This window comes from Lontra canadensis, unplaced genomic scaffold (genome assembly GCF_010015895.1).
Source record: "Lontra canadensis isolate GAN:19392208 unplaced genomic scaffold, GSC_riverotter_1.0 scaffold41, whole genome shotgun sequence".
NCBI lineage: Eukaryota > Metazoa > Chordata > Mammalia > Carnivora > Mustelidae > Lontra > Lontra canadensis.
The window spans coordinates 13,739,999-13,756,837 of NW_022631035.1; the positions used below are offsets into that span (position 1 = coordinate 13,739,999).

The 16,839-nt window shown below is 38.0% G+C and overlaps 1 protein-coding gene across 1 annotated transcript in view; it reads left to right on the forward strand.

The window, feature by feature from the left end:
- Nucleotides 1-13,319, forward strand: part of BPTF (bromodomain PHD finger transcription factor) — a 156,291-nt gene extending 142,972 nt beyond the window's left edge. Inside the window, 2 exon segments of the mRNA XM_032870811.1 lie at nt 5,484-5,670; nt 11,152-13,319. Coding sequence (XP_032726702.1) covers nt 5,484-5,670; nt 11,152-11,188 — 224 coding nt within the window. The 3' untranslated portion in view covers nt 11,189-13,319.
- Nucleotides 13,320-16,839: the final 3,520 nt, after the last annotated feature.

Here is a 16,839-nt window from a genome sequence, read left to right on the forward strand (position 1 = left end):
AGGTGCTTGTGCTAAAAATAATTTATCTGCAAATGCAATTATAAAAATTAAAATGTAGATAAAAGCTTCTAAAATTGCCAAAGTAAGAATTAGCTCCAGCTGATGAAAGAAGTAGTTCAAAAGCCAGCTAAGCATTTTTTAAATGGGAATAATTTTACTGTGTATTTGAAAGTTGCTAAGAGAGTTACCTGAAAAGTTTTCATCACAAGAAAAAAAAAAGGCTTTTTTACTGTATGTGGTTGGCAACAGCTGTTAATTAAACTTATTGGGTCATCAGTCACTTTGCAGTATATTGATATACCAAGTAATTATGTTGTACACCTAAAACTGATACAATGTTATATGTCTAATTTTTTTTAAATGAGAAGGGTTTGTGTGCAACTTCAAAGAGGGGGAGAAAACGTGAAGGGGAAATAAGTGAAGCTTAGTTAAAACTAAATTAAACAAGTAGCCGTTACCTCTGTTCTGATGTCAAAGGTAGAAGAAGCTAATCTGTGTACATATTTTAGATTTGTGTAATCTCTCTTGAGAGAGTATCTGGGGATATTTATTTAGACAGATAATTCTGCTTCTAAACATGACATAGAAAATCTAGGAAATAAAAGAAGTAAGAAAAGATAAAATGTACCTTTATATTTTCCTCACTGAATCCCATTTTGGTGTGCTCTGTGTGTGTGTGTGTGTGTGTATGTGTGTGTATTAAAATTGAGACCATATGATTTGTTTGAGGGGCACCTGGATGGTTCAGTAAGGGGAATATGGGACTCTTGATCTCAGCGTTGTGAGTTCAAGCCCCATGTTGGGTGTAGAGATTATTTAAATAAATAAATAAACTTAAAAATATATTTGTGTAATCATCTGTTTAACAAACATCTTCCTGTATTGTTAACCTTCAATAACATGACTTTATGGGCTTTCAGTAATCCGTGAATTGAATATACCTTAACTTATTTAACCATAATTCGTTTCTTAAAGAGCTGGATTATTTTCTATCCTTTTTTTTTCTTCCTCCTCCTTCGTTTTTTTAATACCACCAAAATGTAAACAGCCTCTTATGTAGTAGGTTTATACACAAAGATAATACAGATCTCCAAGACATACTAGTGAAAGGAGAATCAAAGTCACAGAAAAATACCTGGGTTTCAAGCAGCAAACAATTCTGTATTTTCTAGGCCACATAAATGTATTTAGAAATGCAGAGAAGATATGTACAAAGATAGAGGCTAAGTTGAAGATCGTAATTTCTTTTCAGGGAATGAGGGAGCCGACAAGATTAGCAGCTTTTATAAATTTTCTTGAACAGAAATAGGGTTATATGAATAGACTATGTTTTATAACATACTTTATAAGCTTCTCAGTACATTTTTTCATACCACGTGAAAATATGTGGTATAGACCTACATCGTTGTTAATCGTATCCCATTAAAGTAATTTATTTAATCACCCCCAATTAATGGGTTTTTCACTTGTGTGTAGTTTTTGCTGCTATATGCAACACTTCTGCGAACATCTTTGTTTATGCATTTGCCTGCACTTGTTTGTTTTCTGAGAAGAAATTCCTAGAAGTAGATTTTCTAGAGTTAGAATGTCTGGGTCAAAGGAATATATATATACTTTTTAGGCTTTTGATAAATATTTTCAAGTATCACTTCTGCAAATTGAACCAGTTTCCAGTAACAGCATATATACGTATCCTTCCCTCTCTACCCTTGAAAACACTGAGTATTATACTTTTGAGAGGAAATATTTTCTTCGAAAATATTTTTTCAAAATACTCAAAATATTTTGAAAATATTTATTTCAAAACAGTGTGTTTAGTATACAGGTGTTAGAGAGGTGCAGAAAAGTATAAACTATATTGCCACTCACACTCTTACTTGGAGGTAATTGTTGAAGATAGGCCGATGTGTTGTTTTTAAGTTCTGCTAACTTGGATAAAGAAAGTGGTTCTTTGACTTTGCATGACTTCAGTAACTAGTGATGTGTACTTATTGTCTGAATTTTGTGTGAGTTTCCTATGTATGTATTATGTGTTTTTTTCTCTAGATATTCATATTGTTGTCAGTGTTCCTTAAGGGCTCTTTTATATCCCAAGGACTGACTTAGGTGGCTCAGTCAGTTGGGCATTGGATTCTTGATTTCAGCTCAAGTCTTGGTCTCAGGGTCATGAGATCAGTGTGAAGCCTACTTCAAAATGAAGTCCTATACGGATTTTTTTTTTTTTTTTTTTTTTTTTTTTTTGAGAGAGAGAGAGAGAGAATGTGTTAGCCCAGGGAGGGGCAGAGGGATAGGGACAAGCAGACTCTGCTGAGCGCAGAACTCTACACTGGGCTCAATTCCATAACCCTGAAATCATGAAGTGAGCTGAAATCAAGAGTCGGACACTTAACCTACTCAGCCACCCAGGCGCCCCAGCATATGATCATTTTTAACACTTTTGGATTTAAATCTATTCACCATTATAAATTCTGCTTCTGGAGTCATACTTTAGTCCTCTGCCCTTCCCCAGATGTATAAATACTCACTTATATGTTCTCCTAGATCTTACTTTCTTTGTTTTTTTCTTTGTTGTTTTTTTTTTTTTTTTTTTTTTTTTTTTGAGAGAGAGCAAGTGCACAAACGGGAGGGAAGGGAAAGGGAGAGAGCATCTCAAGCAGACTCCGCACCGAGCCCAGAGCCTGATGCAGGACTCTGCGCCACAACCCTGAGATCATAACCTGGGCTAAAACCAAGATTCATACACTTAACAGACTGTGCCACTCAGGTGCCCCTCTAGTAATTTCTTTTTAATGGCTGTCTCCTTAAGTTGGAATCACAAAATGTCCAAGCACTATTCACATACATTATTAAAATTAGCCCAGCAGTAAGTATGCAGAACTTAAGTGCTATGTTAAGTGTTTACTCTTTCCTGTACAGCTTACTGGACCTACTGCGCACAGCAGATGTGCCCAAGCCTTGCTTGAAATTTCATCAGGCTAGGAGCATGTTTGTGGATGTTTTTTCCCTTATCTACATAAACTGGAACTATCAAAGATGGGTGTGTGGGTGTGTTAAGTTATATATAACAGGGGTGTGTGTGTGTGTATGTGTGTATATATATATATATATATATATAAAACAGGGGAGGCCTTGCTGGCTCAGTTGGTTAAGCATCTAACTCTTGATACTGGGTCATGATCTCAGGGTTGTGAGATCGAGCCCCATGTCAGGCTCCATGTTCAGCGGGCATCTGGTTCCTCCTCCTCCATCTCCCCCTGCCCCTCCTCTTGTTTGCACTTTTTCTCTTTCCCTCTCTCAAATAAATAAATCTTAAAAAAAATATATATATGTATATATATATATATATATATATATAACAACTTTAATATGCACAGTTCAATGATTAATCACATTCACAATGTTGTTTCTTTTAGTACCTTTTATTTTTTACTTTTTAAAAAGATTTTATTTATTTATTTGACAGAGAGAAATCACAAGTAGGCAGAGAGGCAGGCAGAGAGAGGGGGGTATGTAGGCTCCCCGCTGAGCAGAGAGCCCGATGCAGGGCTCAATCCTAGGACCCTGGGATCATGACCTGAGCTGAAGGCAGACGCTTTGACCCATTGAGTCACCCAGGTGCCCCTTTTAGTACCTTTTAACCATTTTCACTGTTGTCCTTAAATTTTAATCCACCTAGAATTATTTTGGAATTAGTGTGAGGTAGAATTTTTTCTTCAGATATGTAGAAGGTTGCCTCAACCCACTTTATTTATTAAGGAATTTTTTTTTCTTCTGCTGCTTATTTGAAATGACATCATCAACATACATACAGTACTTTTTTTCTTTTTTTTAAGATTTTATTTATTTATTTATTTATTTGACAGAGATCACAAGCAGGCAGAGAGGCAGGCAGAGAGAGAGAGAGGGAAGCAGGCTCCCCGCCGAGCAAAGAACCTGATGCGGGACTCGATCCCAGGACCCCGAGATCATGACCTGAGCCGAAGGCAGCGGCTTAACCCACTGAGCCACCCAGGCTCCCAACAATCATACAGTTCTTATACTGAATGCAGTTAGGTCTGTGCCTGTTTTGAGTATGGTTCCATTACTGTTGGTGTCGTCCTGCACGTGCCACACTGTCCATTATCATAGCTTTATATGTTCAATGTCTGATAGATTAACTTCTCTCCTGCTGCTTTTATTGTTCAGTGTTTCTTAAATATACTTAGACTTGAAAATCATTTTCTCAGGACACCTGCTTGGCTCCGTCGGTTGGGCAGCAGACTCTTGGTTTTGGCTCAGGTCCAGATCTCAGGCTGTGAGATTGAGCCCTGTGTCGGGCTGCGTGCTCAGCACCAAATCTGCTTGAAGATTCTCTCTCCTGCCTCTCCCCCAACTTGCAGAGTACCCGCTCTCTCTCTCCTCTCTTACTCTCGCTCTCAAAAAAATCTTTAAAAAGTCATTTTCTCAAATTCCAAAATAATTATTGAGATTTATTTAGAGCTGTTACCTATGAGTTTGTCAATTCTGGATTGATTTGAGATCACCAGCTTTTTATGTAAAATTGTATATGGAGGGCGCCTTGGTGGCTCAGTTGGTTAAGCAACTGCCTTCAGCTCAGGTCATGATCCTGGAGTTCTGGGATCGAGTCCCACATCGGGCTCCCAGCTCTACGGGAGTCTGCTTCTCCCTCTGACCTTCTCCCCTCTCATGCTCACTCTCACTATCTCTCTTTCAAATGAGTAAATCTTTAAAAAAAAAAATTGTATATGGAATTTTCCTTCAGCCACAACTTTTTCCTAGGATGTAATGTTATTTCAGGTAGATTTAGTTCAGTATATTCAAAAGCACTTACCTGTGTGCTACCTGAATTATTTTAGTCATTTCGGCATGCTACCTGTACTATTAACATATTATTTTTATTCATATCAGCTAATATTTTTCCCTTTATTTTAAGAAGACATTTTACATCCTTGCCACCTTAAGTGTTAAGTCAGTATCACTTGTTACCAGTATACAGTAACAATAAAAATAAATAATGAAATATTATGTTATTAAAATCGAATACAGATACACAGATACCACAAAACCACAAAGATTTTTTGTTAGTAATTTTGGATTCCCTCTTTCTCTTTGTACATGTAGTGTATATACGTAATCGTTCGCATGCAAAAATGTACTTAGATGTATAATGATGGTGTTGATGTAGCTTCTTTTATTTCAACCCAGCTGAATAAAGGGCTATTTTCTGTAGTTAACTGAAAATAAAAGTACCTTCTTAACAGTAGCCAAGATTTATATTTTAGAATCCCCAATCAAAAACAAAATTGGAGAAGTGCTCCTATTTTCTTCATGAATTGTTAAGTAGTTTCCATTGGTGAATCAGCTTGGTTTCCTGGACTGTTTGGGCAGGAAATCTGTATTCTTGTGAGTCAGAACTGTGGGCAATATTCACATTGGATCTACCTTAAAGCTTTGAAAATGTTTTTATATTTTGTGTTTTTAAGACCTTGCCACCATGGAAGAAAGAGTACAAAGACGATATTATGAAAAGCTGACGGAATTTGTGGCAGATATGACCAAAATTTTTGATAACTGTCGTTACTACAATCCAAGTGACTCGCCTTTTTACCAGTGTGCAGAAGTTCTGGAGTCCTTCTTTGTACAGAAATTGAAAGGGTTCAAGGCTAGCAGGTGAGCATGTGTCTTAGTGTTTGAAAGTAATCCAGTTCCTCAAATTCTGTACTGTTTTGTCTAGGGAATTAGTGCTGTTTATGGTAAATTTGAACCTTGAAATCAAGAATCTTGAAGGAAAAAAAAAAATCAAGACTCTAGCATTATGACATACCGCCAAGGACAAGAAGACAGACTCAGTAATGAGAAATTGTTGAGTTTGTGATTTGCTTAAAATTTAAAAGTTATTTTTTAAAATAAAACACTTATCAGATGCGTGTGGAATGTGAGGTGCTGTGGGGCAGGAGCGCCTGGCTGGCTCGGTTAGTGGAGCTTGCGACTCTTGATCTCAGGGTCATGAATTTGAGCCCCACATTGGGCATAGAGTTTACTTAATACAATTTATTTATTAATTAATAAATGCCGTGGGGCACCTACGGAGGTAGTAGTAAGCCCAAGCCCTTGCCCATGTTGAGTTTGCAAAAGGATAAAAATGACTGTTGTAGAGGGTAGAGTAAGGGGAAGACCTGGAAGAGGGATTTAAGTACTTTATTCTTAATTTATGTTTGCTGTATCTTTGAAGTCATAAAATGGTTTATTTCTGTGGATATTTTTCTGTGGGCAAAACTAGACCTTTCCTTTGAACCTCCAGTGTCTCAACTTCAGTCCCTGCTTTTCAAGCCCATGACTTCCTTCCTTCCAACAGAAGCCTGTTCTCCTTCTGGTGATAACTGCCACCTCTCGAAGCCCTGAGATTCACTGGTCCCATCCCCCATCCACCAGCTCGCATGCTTGACCCTCCCTAGATAGTCAGACTGGGTAGATCTTGGCTAGTTTGGGACCTGGCCATCTCTCTTACCTAGTGAGCTCTGCATACCAAAGTGTAAGAGGCGATGCTCAGCTTCATTATTTTCCTCTCAGGACAGTCCATAGCGTGTTGTCTCTGTCCTTGTCCTGCAGCAAGGTAGATCAAGAGCTGTGTTTAAGCATCACTTTACATAAACTAAAGGTAAGGGACAAGCTCAGGAATCAAAAAATGTAGGCAAGGAAGGAAGGAAGCCAGGTAGGTAGGCAGCCTCTAGACCAAGGACGAAGAGATTTTACAAAATCTGTAATACTTTCCCATTTGTATCATCTCCTGTTAACCCATTAGCTGTAAAACCGAAGGTGGAAGAGGATTTACTCGATATGGTGAAGCCCCTAGTAAAATAATAACAAATAAAAAGGGATGAGGGGTGCCTGGGCGGCTCAGTCAGTTAAGCCGCTGCCTTTGGCTCAGGTCATGATCCCTGGGTCCTGGGATGGAGTCCCACATCGGGTTCTTACTCAGCAGGGATCCTGCTTCTCTCTCCACCTCTGCCTGCGTGTGTGCTCTCTCTCTCTCTGTCTCCGACAAATAAGTAAATAAAATCTTTTTTTTTTAAAAGATTTTATTTATTTATTTGACAGACAGAGATCACAAGCAGGCAGAGAGGCAGGCAAAGAGAGAGAGGAAGGGAAGCAGGCTCCCCGCCAAGCAGGTTCCCCGCCAAGCAGAGAGCCGGATGTGGGGCTTGATCCCAGGACCCTGAGATCATGACCTGAGCCAAAGGCAGAGGCTTTAACCCACTGAGCCACCCAGGCGCCCCAAGTAAATAAAATCTTAAAAAATAAATAAATAAATAAATAAATAAATAAATAAATAAAAAGGGATGAACTCAGAATAAGAAAAGAATACGGTAAAAGTTGGTTAGCTGATGAGATTTTTTTTTTTTTTAAAGGTTGCTTAGGTCCACAGCCCTGTCACCCTAAAGCTGTGGCTCTCAATGGGGGTAATTTGCCCATAACCATACCCCCCACAGGATACTTAGCAGTGCATGGAGACATTTTTTTTGTCATACTGAGAGGTGGGAAGTAGTGCTGGCATCTAGTAGGTAGAGCTCAGAGATGCTAGTAAGCATCCGCAGCGCACAAGACAGCCCCCGCGGCAAAGAACTCTGCAGCCCCAGAATGTCAGTAGTGTTGAGACTGAGGAGCCCTAATCTAAGGCAACACCTGCCAGTCAGCCCTGCACACATACATAAGGCTCTGTAGGCACCCGTCTCATCCCTTAACTTACTTTTCTTTTTTTTTAAGATTTTATTCATTTGATACAGAGAGACACAGCGAGAGTGGAAACACAAGCAGGGGCGGTGAGAAAGGGAGAAGCAGGCTTCCCACTGAGCAGGGAGCCCATTGCGGGGCTCGATCCCAGGACTCTGGGATCATGACCTGAGCTGAAGGCAGATGCATAACCTCTGAGCCACCCAGGCACCCTTAACTTAGTCTTCTTAAGTGTGAACAGCCAGCAAGGGATGGCTAGATGTATAAGGAAAGCTTGCAGTGTAAAAGAGAAAGGTCAAGGTATAGCAGAAGAATAAGTTCCAGAGAAAACAAAAAAGAGAACTTGAAAAAGACAAAGCAAGACTCTCAGTCATGTCCCAAGAGAAATTTTAGAAGGTAATTGAATTTAGGGGCACCTGGCTGGCTCAGTCTGTAGAGCTTGCAATTCTTGATCTTGGGGTCAAGGCCCACATTGGGTATTTAAAAAAAGAAGAAAAAAATCTTGAATCTACAAAATGACTAACAGGATATTAGGAATAAAGAAAAATCAGAAAGAGTGGCTAGGAAAAACAAATCTAAAAAATCTAAACTATAAGCCGTGGAAGTTAAAATCGAGAACTTTCTCAATGCAAAGAACAAAAAGACAAGTAGATGAAAAATTATGAAAGGAAAAAATACACTGTAGCATATCCAGTATTCACTTAGTGGAAATTCCAGAAAGGAAGAATAAAGAGGACTGAAGAGAAGAAACCATCAAAAGACTAATAGGGAAAAACTCCCTGAGCTGATGAGAGGCACAAGACTTCAAACCCAAGGAAAACACATTCATTCATCAGCAAGTGGTTTTTGAGACCCTCTGTGTGTGCGATACTGAATCCCTCTGGAGCTTACATTCTTGTGGAGTAAGGAGATGGAGTGGGGAAAGGAATGATGAGGACAGTTGCTAAACATAAATAAGCCAGCTGGACAAAGGGGAAAAAAGTCCATCCCACATATAATCACTTAAAATTCCTAGATGCCGAGGTTTAAAGAAACCCCTCTCAGGGTTTCTAAAGAAGGTGGAAGAACCTATAAAGTAACAAGAACCAGACTGGTGTCACCCTTTTCTCTAACGACATGGAATGCTAGAGGACTTTGGCGGAATAAATCTAAAAGTCTGAAGAAACATGATTTTCAGCCTAGAATTCTGTGTCCAGCCAAACAGTCCAGTGCAGAGGCAGAAAAAGCACATCTTCAGTCATGGGCTCAGAAAGGCACTCCTTCCCATGTGTCCTTTTTTAGCAATTTATTTTAAGATGTGCGCTAGCAAAATAAAGAAGCAAATCAAGGAAACAAAAAGTCTTGGATCCAAGAAACAAGAGGTTCAAGAAAACAGTATGAGTTCTTCTGACCCAGGATGTCATTTGTGCAGTAGGCCAACGCAGCAAGCCATCCAGACTGGAGCAGGAGAATGGAACGCTCCCAAGAGGAAGGTGTCTGGAGGAGAAATGGTTCATACATTAGATAATGAGCTTAAGAACGTAAGAGGAAAAATGAAAGGCAGTTCAAGATTCCATGAAAAACTAGAGTTGAATAGGAATGCTAAGAATGCCCTCTTAGCAACCGAGTAGGTGCCCCAAGGAGAAAAATATTTACATAGTCCTCATAGTGTAAACAGTACATTGATTTTCAACTTTTAGAACCAACCTATAGACAAATCACAGAAAGATGTAATTTAAAATTAGAAGTAAAACTTGAATTCAAGAAAGGAGGTGGGAAAATGATTATGTGAGCTTAGTTCTCCTTTGCCACAGCAGGACTGAAGCGATATAAAGTTGATAAAAAAAAGAAATAGCCGTGTAAGAAATCTGCCTACCCAAGAAGTTCAAAGAAATTGGTCCTAGGGAGCCTGGACAACAGGTCGGGTCAAGGTTAGCGTCGAGGACCACAACTCATTTTAAGTCTCCCTGCTTTTTTATTTGTACTTCATGCGCTTCTTCCTCCAATTAAATTTCTAAAATCGCTTTTTTTTTTTTTTTTTTTTTTTAAACTGGAAAAGCTTTAGCCCTTGGTAGTGACTGTGAGGTGGAAGCTGGGGAATTTGAACCCCACCCTGCTGCCAGGCTTGCAGGCAGAACTCAGAGTGGGGTTGGCGGCAGCTGCCAATGGAGAGGAGAGCGTCTGTGGGCCTGTGACAAAACAAGGGAACTGGGGAAAGGAGAGGAGGCCCCGGGGGCTGAGTCTCTCTGCACAGTAGAGGGGCCACTTAGGAGAGCCTGCCATCTGGTTATTTCTTGTAGATTTTTATTTTATTTGAGTTTATATCATTTTCATTAAGAAATATTGGAACAAATTGAGAAGTTTGCCCAATTCTATGAAATGTGAAATTTTAGGGAATTTTTGTTGATTTCCAGGGTTAAGGCAGAATGAGACACATATGTAACCATTCATTGAAATTTAATTGATTTATGGGTTTTTTCTTTGCCATATTTTCCCCATTTTTAATTTATGATCTCCAGCATTGTTTGCACATTATTTTCATTTACTGTACTTTGTTATAATTCATCATTTATACCATCCATGTTCTTTCTTTTCTTACAGATTCTGATATCTTTAGTCTGAATTTTTAACTGGAATCAGAACTGGATGTTGGGGTCACTCTATCTTTTATTGTACCACGTGATTACCTAATTCAAAATTGCCCCCTAAAAGTTCATATTAGTTAATATAATTTTTTAATGTTAAAAATATATGTATAGTAGTAAACAGTTTATTCTAGCAGCCATGTTGAACAATGTATTTAAGAATTGTAAACTCCCGGAATACTGTATTTATATACACTATTGCAATAGACCATACTTTGACTTAGTCCTGGTAACTGTACAGTAATTTGGTTTTACTAACGAAAGTTGTGAATAAAACTGTGAAACTAGAAAGGAGACTTTCTGGACTTTAATAGACAAATGTGATTTTTAATACTGCTATTTCTCTTTTTTTAATATAATTTTTTCTTTATATTCCCCCAAGTCAGTGTAAATAAGCATCACACACACACACACACACACACACACACACACACACACACGTCTTTACCACAATGGTAATGCTTCTGTACGTGTTTCTTTCTGTCCCTCTGGCTAAAAATGTGTAATCTTACTAGATGAAAAAAAAAAAAAAAATAAATATATATATATATATATATATATATATATATATATATAAAATGGCCTTTTCCAGTGAACTATCATGTTTCTTTGTACAGTGAAAATTTCTATTTTAGGTTAAAAATTTCTTACTCATTCTCATATATTTGCTTGCCAAGGGCGAATGAAAGAACATGGCTGCTTCCCCCAGACAAACCGACCTTGGCATCCACATAAAGCATCATTGTTTTAAAAAATGAAGGGTGCTTAATTGTTCCCTTTTTTCTGTATTCTGTAGGTCTCATAACAACAAACTGCAGTCTACAGCTTCTTAAAGTTCAGCGTGTTAACCTAACATAAAACACAGCAAGAATCTGGTTGTCTGAACTATTTTAAATTAAGGAGCCAGATGTTTTTAGTCAGGTTATCCTGACAAGACTTGACCTAAACTTCGTTTTTATTGGTCATAACAGTCCAATTATATTCTTGGCCAATTTTGTCCAACGGACAAGGGAAAAGCAAAGTCAACGACACCATTATCTTGTCAAGATCAAATGGTTTTACTATTGTGGCAGAAGCGGGAAAACTTTGTTTATTGAAAAAAAAAAAAGAAAAAAGAAAGCAAGAAAAAAAGATAATATGGGGTCAAGTGTAACTCCATGGAAATGCCACGTCTGCTCTTCAGTGAAGAAGCTGGTTTAGAGTCTCACAGAAAACTTTTGACTGTATTTATTTATTGTTGCAAAAAAGACGCTTTTTTATTGCTGCCCTCATTTGTCAGCTAATTATTTTTTCTTATAAAATCCAGCCCCGGTTACATGTAATCCATTCTGTATCTTATCATGATTCCTGTAGGTAAAAGTACAAGACGACCTCTAGATGTCTTTTCTTTCTATGAAAGGAGCTGCTATGTACACATGTGCACACACACATACACACACACACAACTGGGAATCAACAATGAGTTTTTTGTTCATGGTAGATAAAAATTAAGCTTGCATAAAGGTTGGGCTAAGTGGTCCTGGACTACAGGCTCTGTTGCCTTGAATATAACAGTACAGTTTGTCATTTACTCTGCACCAGGCTAAACTGAGTAAAATCTATTTGAAGGTATCTTGTTTGTAAACATTTGTCAGATTCTAATTTTTTTCTTTTTGTATTAAAATTCAACTATGGATGTATATGAAACAAAATAAATGGAGATCATTTTTCTCCCACAGATGGTGTCTTTGAATGTGCGCTAATGATTATCTGTAAGCCTTTGAGGGGAAAGGGAGGGCTGCAAGGTACATAACAGGCTGGAGAATCTAATTGCACCTGGGTTTCCCCAGGGCAGTCGTGGCCCTTCGTTTCCTCATTCCCAGCCCACTGTCATCACATCAGAGAAGAATCTTCAGGGGTGCTAATCCTGTTGCATCAGTTAATCATACTAAAGGGTAATGTGGCAAAATACACATTGCCTTCATCTGTACATTACATAATACCAGGCAAATGATCAGTTACGGACAGCTACTTAGAGTTTATATGGGGCATTTTTTAAATTACTTCATCCATTTTGTATTTTTTTGTTGGTTGGTTGAGTTGTTTGTGGGTTTTTTCCCACACAAGAAAAAGTAGTGTAAGCAGTAGGGGGGAAATGGGAACAGCAGAGAATGGTGTATTTTGCATGTCTTTCCTTTTGGTGTTCTAACCTTACACGTTGTATTACCTACCGCATTGTAATAATAGCTTCTGTAAGATCTGCCATAGTTGGTTTATGCAGCTTTGCAAAAATTTTACTAGATTTTGCACTAATTCATGTTAGCTTTGTCCTGCCAGTTTCTGGAATTTGTCAAATCATGTTTCTAAAAAGTTTCCTTCTGTTTAATATCACCCTGCTATGCAAAACCTTTCCCGGACCTTAGTTTCTTAAAAGAACGAACGATGTTGCTACAGTTCCCAGTTCTTCCTTATCACAGACTCAGGTGTGCAGGTTATTCTGGGTTAATTTTATCTCATGAAGCCCATTCCTTTTTGTACATACAAATGTCACTTAGAAACCTACGCTTACAAACTTAAAGAGACTAACCGCTCAATATGAAAACATGGAAACAAAGTTTTGCTTAAAATAACTAACATGGAAGTAGTCAAATACAGGTTATTTTGTCCTTTTACCTTAAAAAAAAAAATGTTACCTATTGTATGCACTGTGCTGATGCAAGAATCCTACATTTTAATGAATTATAAAATCATTCTGCATCTCGTCACGTCACAGTATTTCTGTACTACTTATTCATATATAGAGAGAGATATATAGATATATATGGGCTTAATCATTTAAAACTTGTTGCAGCAAGAACTTTCCTACCTGTAGGCAATAGATTGCTATGTTTTTAACAGATTGTGGCAAATTCTAAACAGCAATTCCTTTTGTACGTAATAGGACATTTCATCCTAGAAAAATAAAGTAATGTTTTTGACATTGGATTTGGTGCAGTTTCTAATGAAATAGTGGTTTGGTTGGTTGATATATTTTCTGTAGCCGTTGGCATTGCTAAATTGTACCAAAAAAGATAAATTTTATGGGAATCCTCAGACCAGGAAGATATTAATTTCATATGTGTATTTAATAGTATAAAGCCTTTTGTAATTTCTATCACTGTATAAATAGACATTTTATAGTTTTATCAACTACAGAGCTTTAGTCTTGTTTCAGAAGTAATTTTTGAAAAACATTCTTATAACACATAATCAGTTTCAAAAGCTGCTTTTCTAGGAGTATTCTTTGACAAGCTCCTGCTATCCAATAAGATAAACATATCACAGCTCTTTTACTTTGAATAATCCAAGTAGTAGACTGTACATTTGTGATACACGGTTAGGATTTTCTACCCAGTCTTTAGGCTTGTAAACACATGTAATTTGCATCAGTAGATTTCCTTGGCTAAAAGGATTTTTGGTGCTTGTTAGTTTCATCTGCCAAGTTCACAATCCTTGAAAACCGTTCCTAATAAGTATTTTCATAATATTGGTAAGGCTTTTTTCTCCCATCCAGAGTCTGCAAGATTTGTATTTTAGTTAATGTCCTGCAACAGGTTAAAAAAAAAAAAAAATCTGTGAACTTCCAGAGATCTTTTCCAAAGTAAAACAGTTGTCTTTTTGTATTTCAAATGGTCTGGAGTGTTATTTAGAGACCCTGAGATTTGCTGTTGTTCATAATCTACTTTCCCAGAATCTGTAAATTGAGGTTCTTTCCTTATTTGTATTCATGTGTGTGTGTGTTTCTGATAGTAGAGAGCAAGCCTGGTGGACATACGGACAGGCTGAGCTAGACGGGGCTAGCTACAGTTACCGTAGTTCCCACTCTTCAGGACTGAGGTCACTCTTGGAAGCCTCCAGTTTCTCATCCTGAAAGTGAGAATGGTGCGATCTCATGGACAGAGCAGTGTCTTGTGAGTGCTTGGGCAGGGAGGAGGGGGGTGCCGGGGAGGTGGGGGTTGGAGAGAGCCAGCTGAGTATTTTTAATAATACGAAATATTCTGAGATACTTTGGGATACTTTGAGTAAGCTACCAGAGAAGACCTTTCTTATATGATCACACCCCCATTGGATCCAATTTGGACCAAATTCAAATTTAAAGAAAAGCTTTAAAAATGATAAAGTTCTGGACCCGAAATTGGGTGGCATTTGCTGGGTCAGTTTTTAGGTGTTTGTGTATACTGTGAGATCAACCTTAAAATTGATAGAAGGGAAATATAAACAGTGCCAATTGGTATCTTCAAAAACTTAAAAAAGTTTGTACCAAATAAGAGTATATATTTTTATAGGCCTAAAAGCAAAACAAGTACTTTTTTTTCTTGAGTTCTAAGATCTTAATTCAAAGGAGGGATGCTGCTGGGTTCCTCTTGAAGGCAGTGGTGTATTTTCCTGATGAGGGACTTACACGTGCACACAGCCTTTTATGGTCTTTGGAGCACAAATCCACGTGCTAAGAAAAATCTTCAGTAGGACAAAAGGATTAGGAACTACAGTGAACTTGCTGCTTACAGTTTTGCATAAAGTTAAGACTGTATCCAAGCTACTGATTGAATATTGAAAATGCGACTCTTTGTAACCTTTTTCGCCTAACCCAGGATGATCTGTTTGGTCGCTCCCTCCAGTGCACAGACCCCCTTGCCCAGCACCGTTCTACCTCGTTTGAGCCTCCCCTGTCTCTCATCGAGACCTGGTCTTGAATGACGGCCATAGTTCTGGGCAGTTTCTATATAGGTGGCCTGCTTGTTTTCCCTCCCCGTGTGTACACACTAACCGTATGACCTCTAGCTATCATATAGATTACACGATTCTGGCATCAGGTGTGCTCCCAAAACTCTTCAGAAACAGTATCATCAAAGTGGTCTAATAAAACCCTAACCCTCAGGCTTATGTAAAAGTGATTTAACTCTTCACCTTCTAACTCACGACCATCCAACCAGTAATTTATCTACTTGGTCATTTTGTAGTTTTTATCACTGTGTTATTCAAGATCACCGCTTAGCCTTTTCACATTTAAAAATTCATCTTTGGTTTTTGTGACTGGTGCTATTTATGTCTCAGTTAATGTTTATCCTAAACACACAAGCCAGAAGCTCTTCAATCTCGGCTTACTCTATTGCCAGTAGGTCGCGTTATAATTAATGCAGTTGATTCATTCCCAAGAAGCAATCCTAGAATGATTTTTAGTAAGTTTGGGCAAAACTCATTTTTGGAAAATTCTCCAAAACTCCCTCAATGATGCTTTACCACAGAAGAGTCAGGAGCTCTCCCATGTTATTTTATCTCTTTGCCCTCTGTTTGGAACAAATAAGGTAAGAATATCTCCCATCACAGGCAGATGTCATGTCTTACACTCTTGCTTCCTTGTGGATGCTCTACTGCCCTAAACATCTTTTAGGATGTATTGTGCTTCTGTTCTATGTGGCCATTAAAGACTGTCTAAAGACACATCATGAGCTCCCTGAGCACCTCTCCTCTGAGACCAGGATAGGCTGTGGGTTTGTTTTTTCTCTTTGGTGCAGTTCCTGCTTATCTTTCCTTCGGCTGTCCTCTTCAGCTTGGATTATCCATGTCTCTATTCACGTGTTTCAAATTAACTGATGTACAGCTTGGTCTTCTGGGAAAAAAAAAACTGTTAAAATGTCTTGTGGACTCAAGTATAAAATGAATCTTAAATTCAGCTAGTGATTAAACCTTTTCCAAACCAACTGGGAAAATGTTTAAAATTCACATACTTGCAAGCTGTCATTGAATATCCATTCCAAGGTTTTTGGAGTAAGTTTGAGAAAGGCTTTTTCCTAAACCTGTAGAGCTCCATGAGGCTAAAAAAAACCAGGTGCATCCAAGATCTGATTTCAAGGCAAGATTTACTACTTTACAAACACAAACACGATACTCGGTCTTAATAGAAAAATGACATCAGATACACCCAGAATATGTTTAGCATTGGGACAGTTGCCAGTTTGGCACAAATTGTTTTTAGGAGCAGGGAGGGAAGAGAATAACTATTTCTTACATTTTGGTACATCAGGAACACTTGTGTGAATAATATTTTTGCTTGAATTAAGCCCGTTAGTACTCTTTAAGTGTAAAACTTGAATACTTGTCTTGAGTTCTGACCCTAGTGTTTTGATCTAAATGACATTTCATACATGTCTTTTGACTAGTGCGCTGTTATGTACAGAATTTAAAATGTGATGGTTTTAGTATAAAACTTGGTTTGATAATGTGATATAACCTATTCAAAGTTGTATATTTAAAATCAAGGAAATGCTTTTTTGTGAACTCTTTCTACTGAAGAATGTATTTAAATTAAAATAATTAAAAATAAACCACATGAAGCAGTGATCTGCTAACTGGACAGGTCAGTTATCTGAGCTGTGTGAATACATGCCACTAGACTCCAGTAACTTTGCCAGGGACCTCAGAAGCATACCACTGAAGAGCCATTTTGCAAATAAAGTGGCGACTT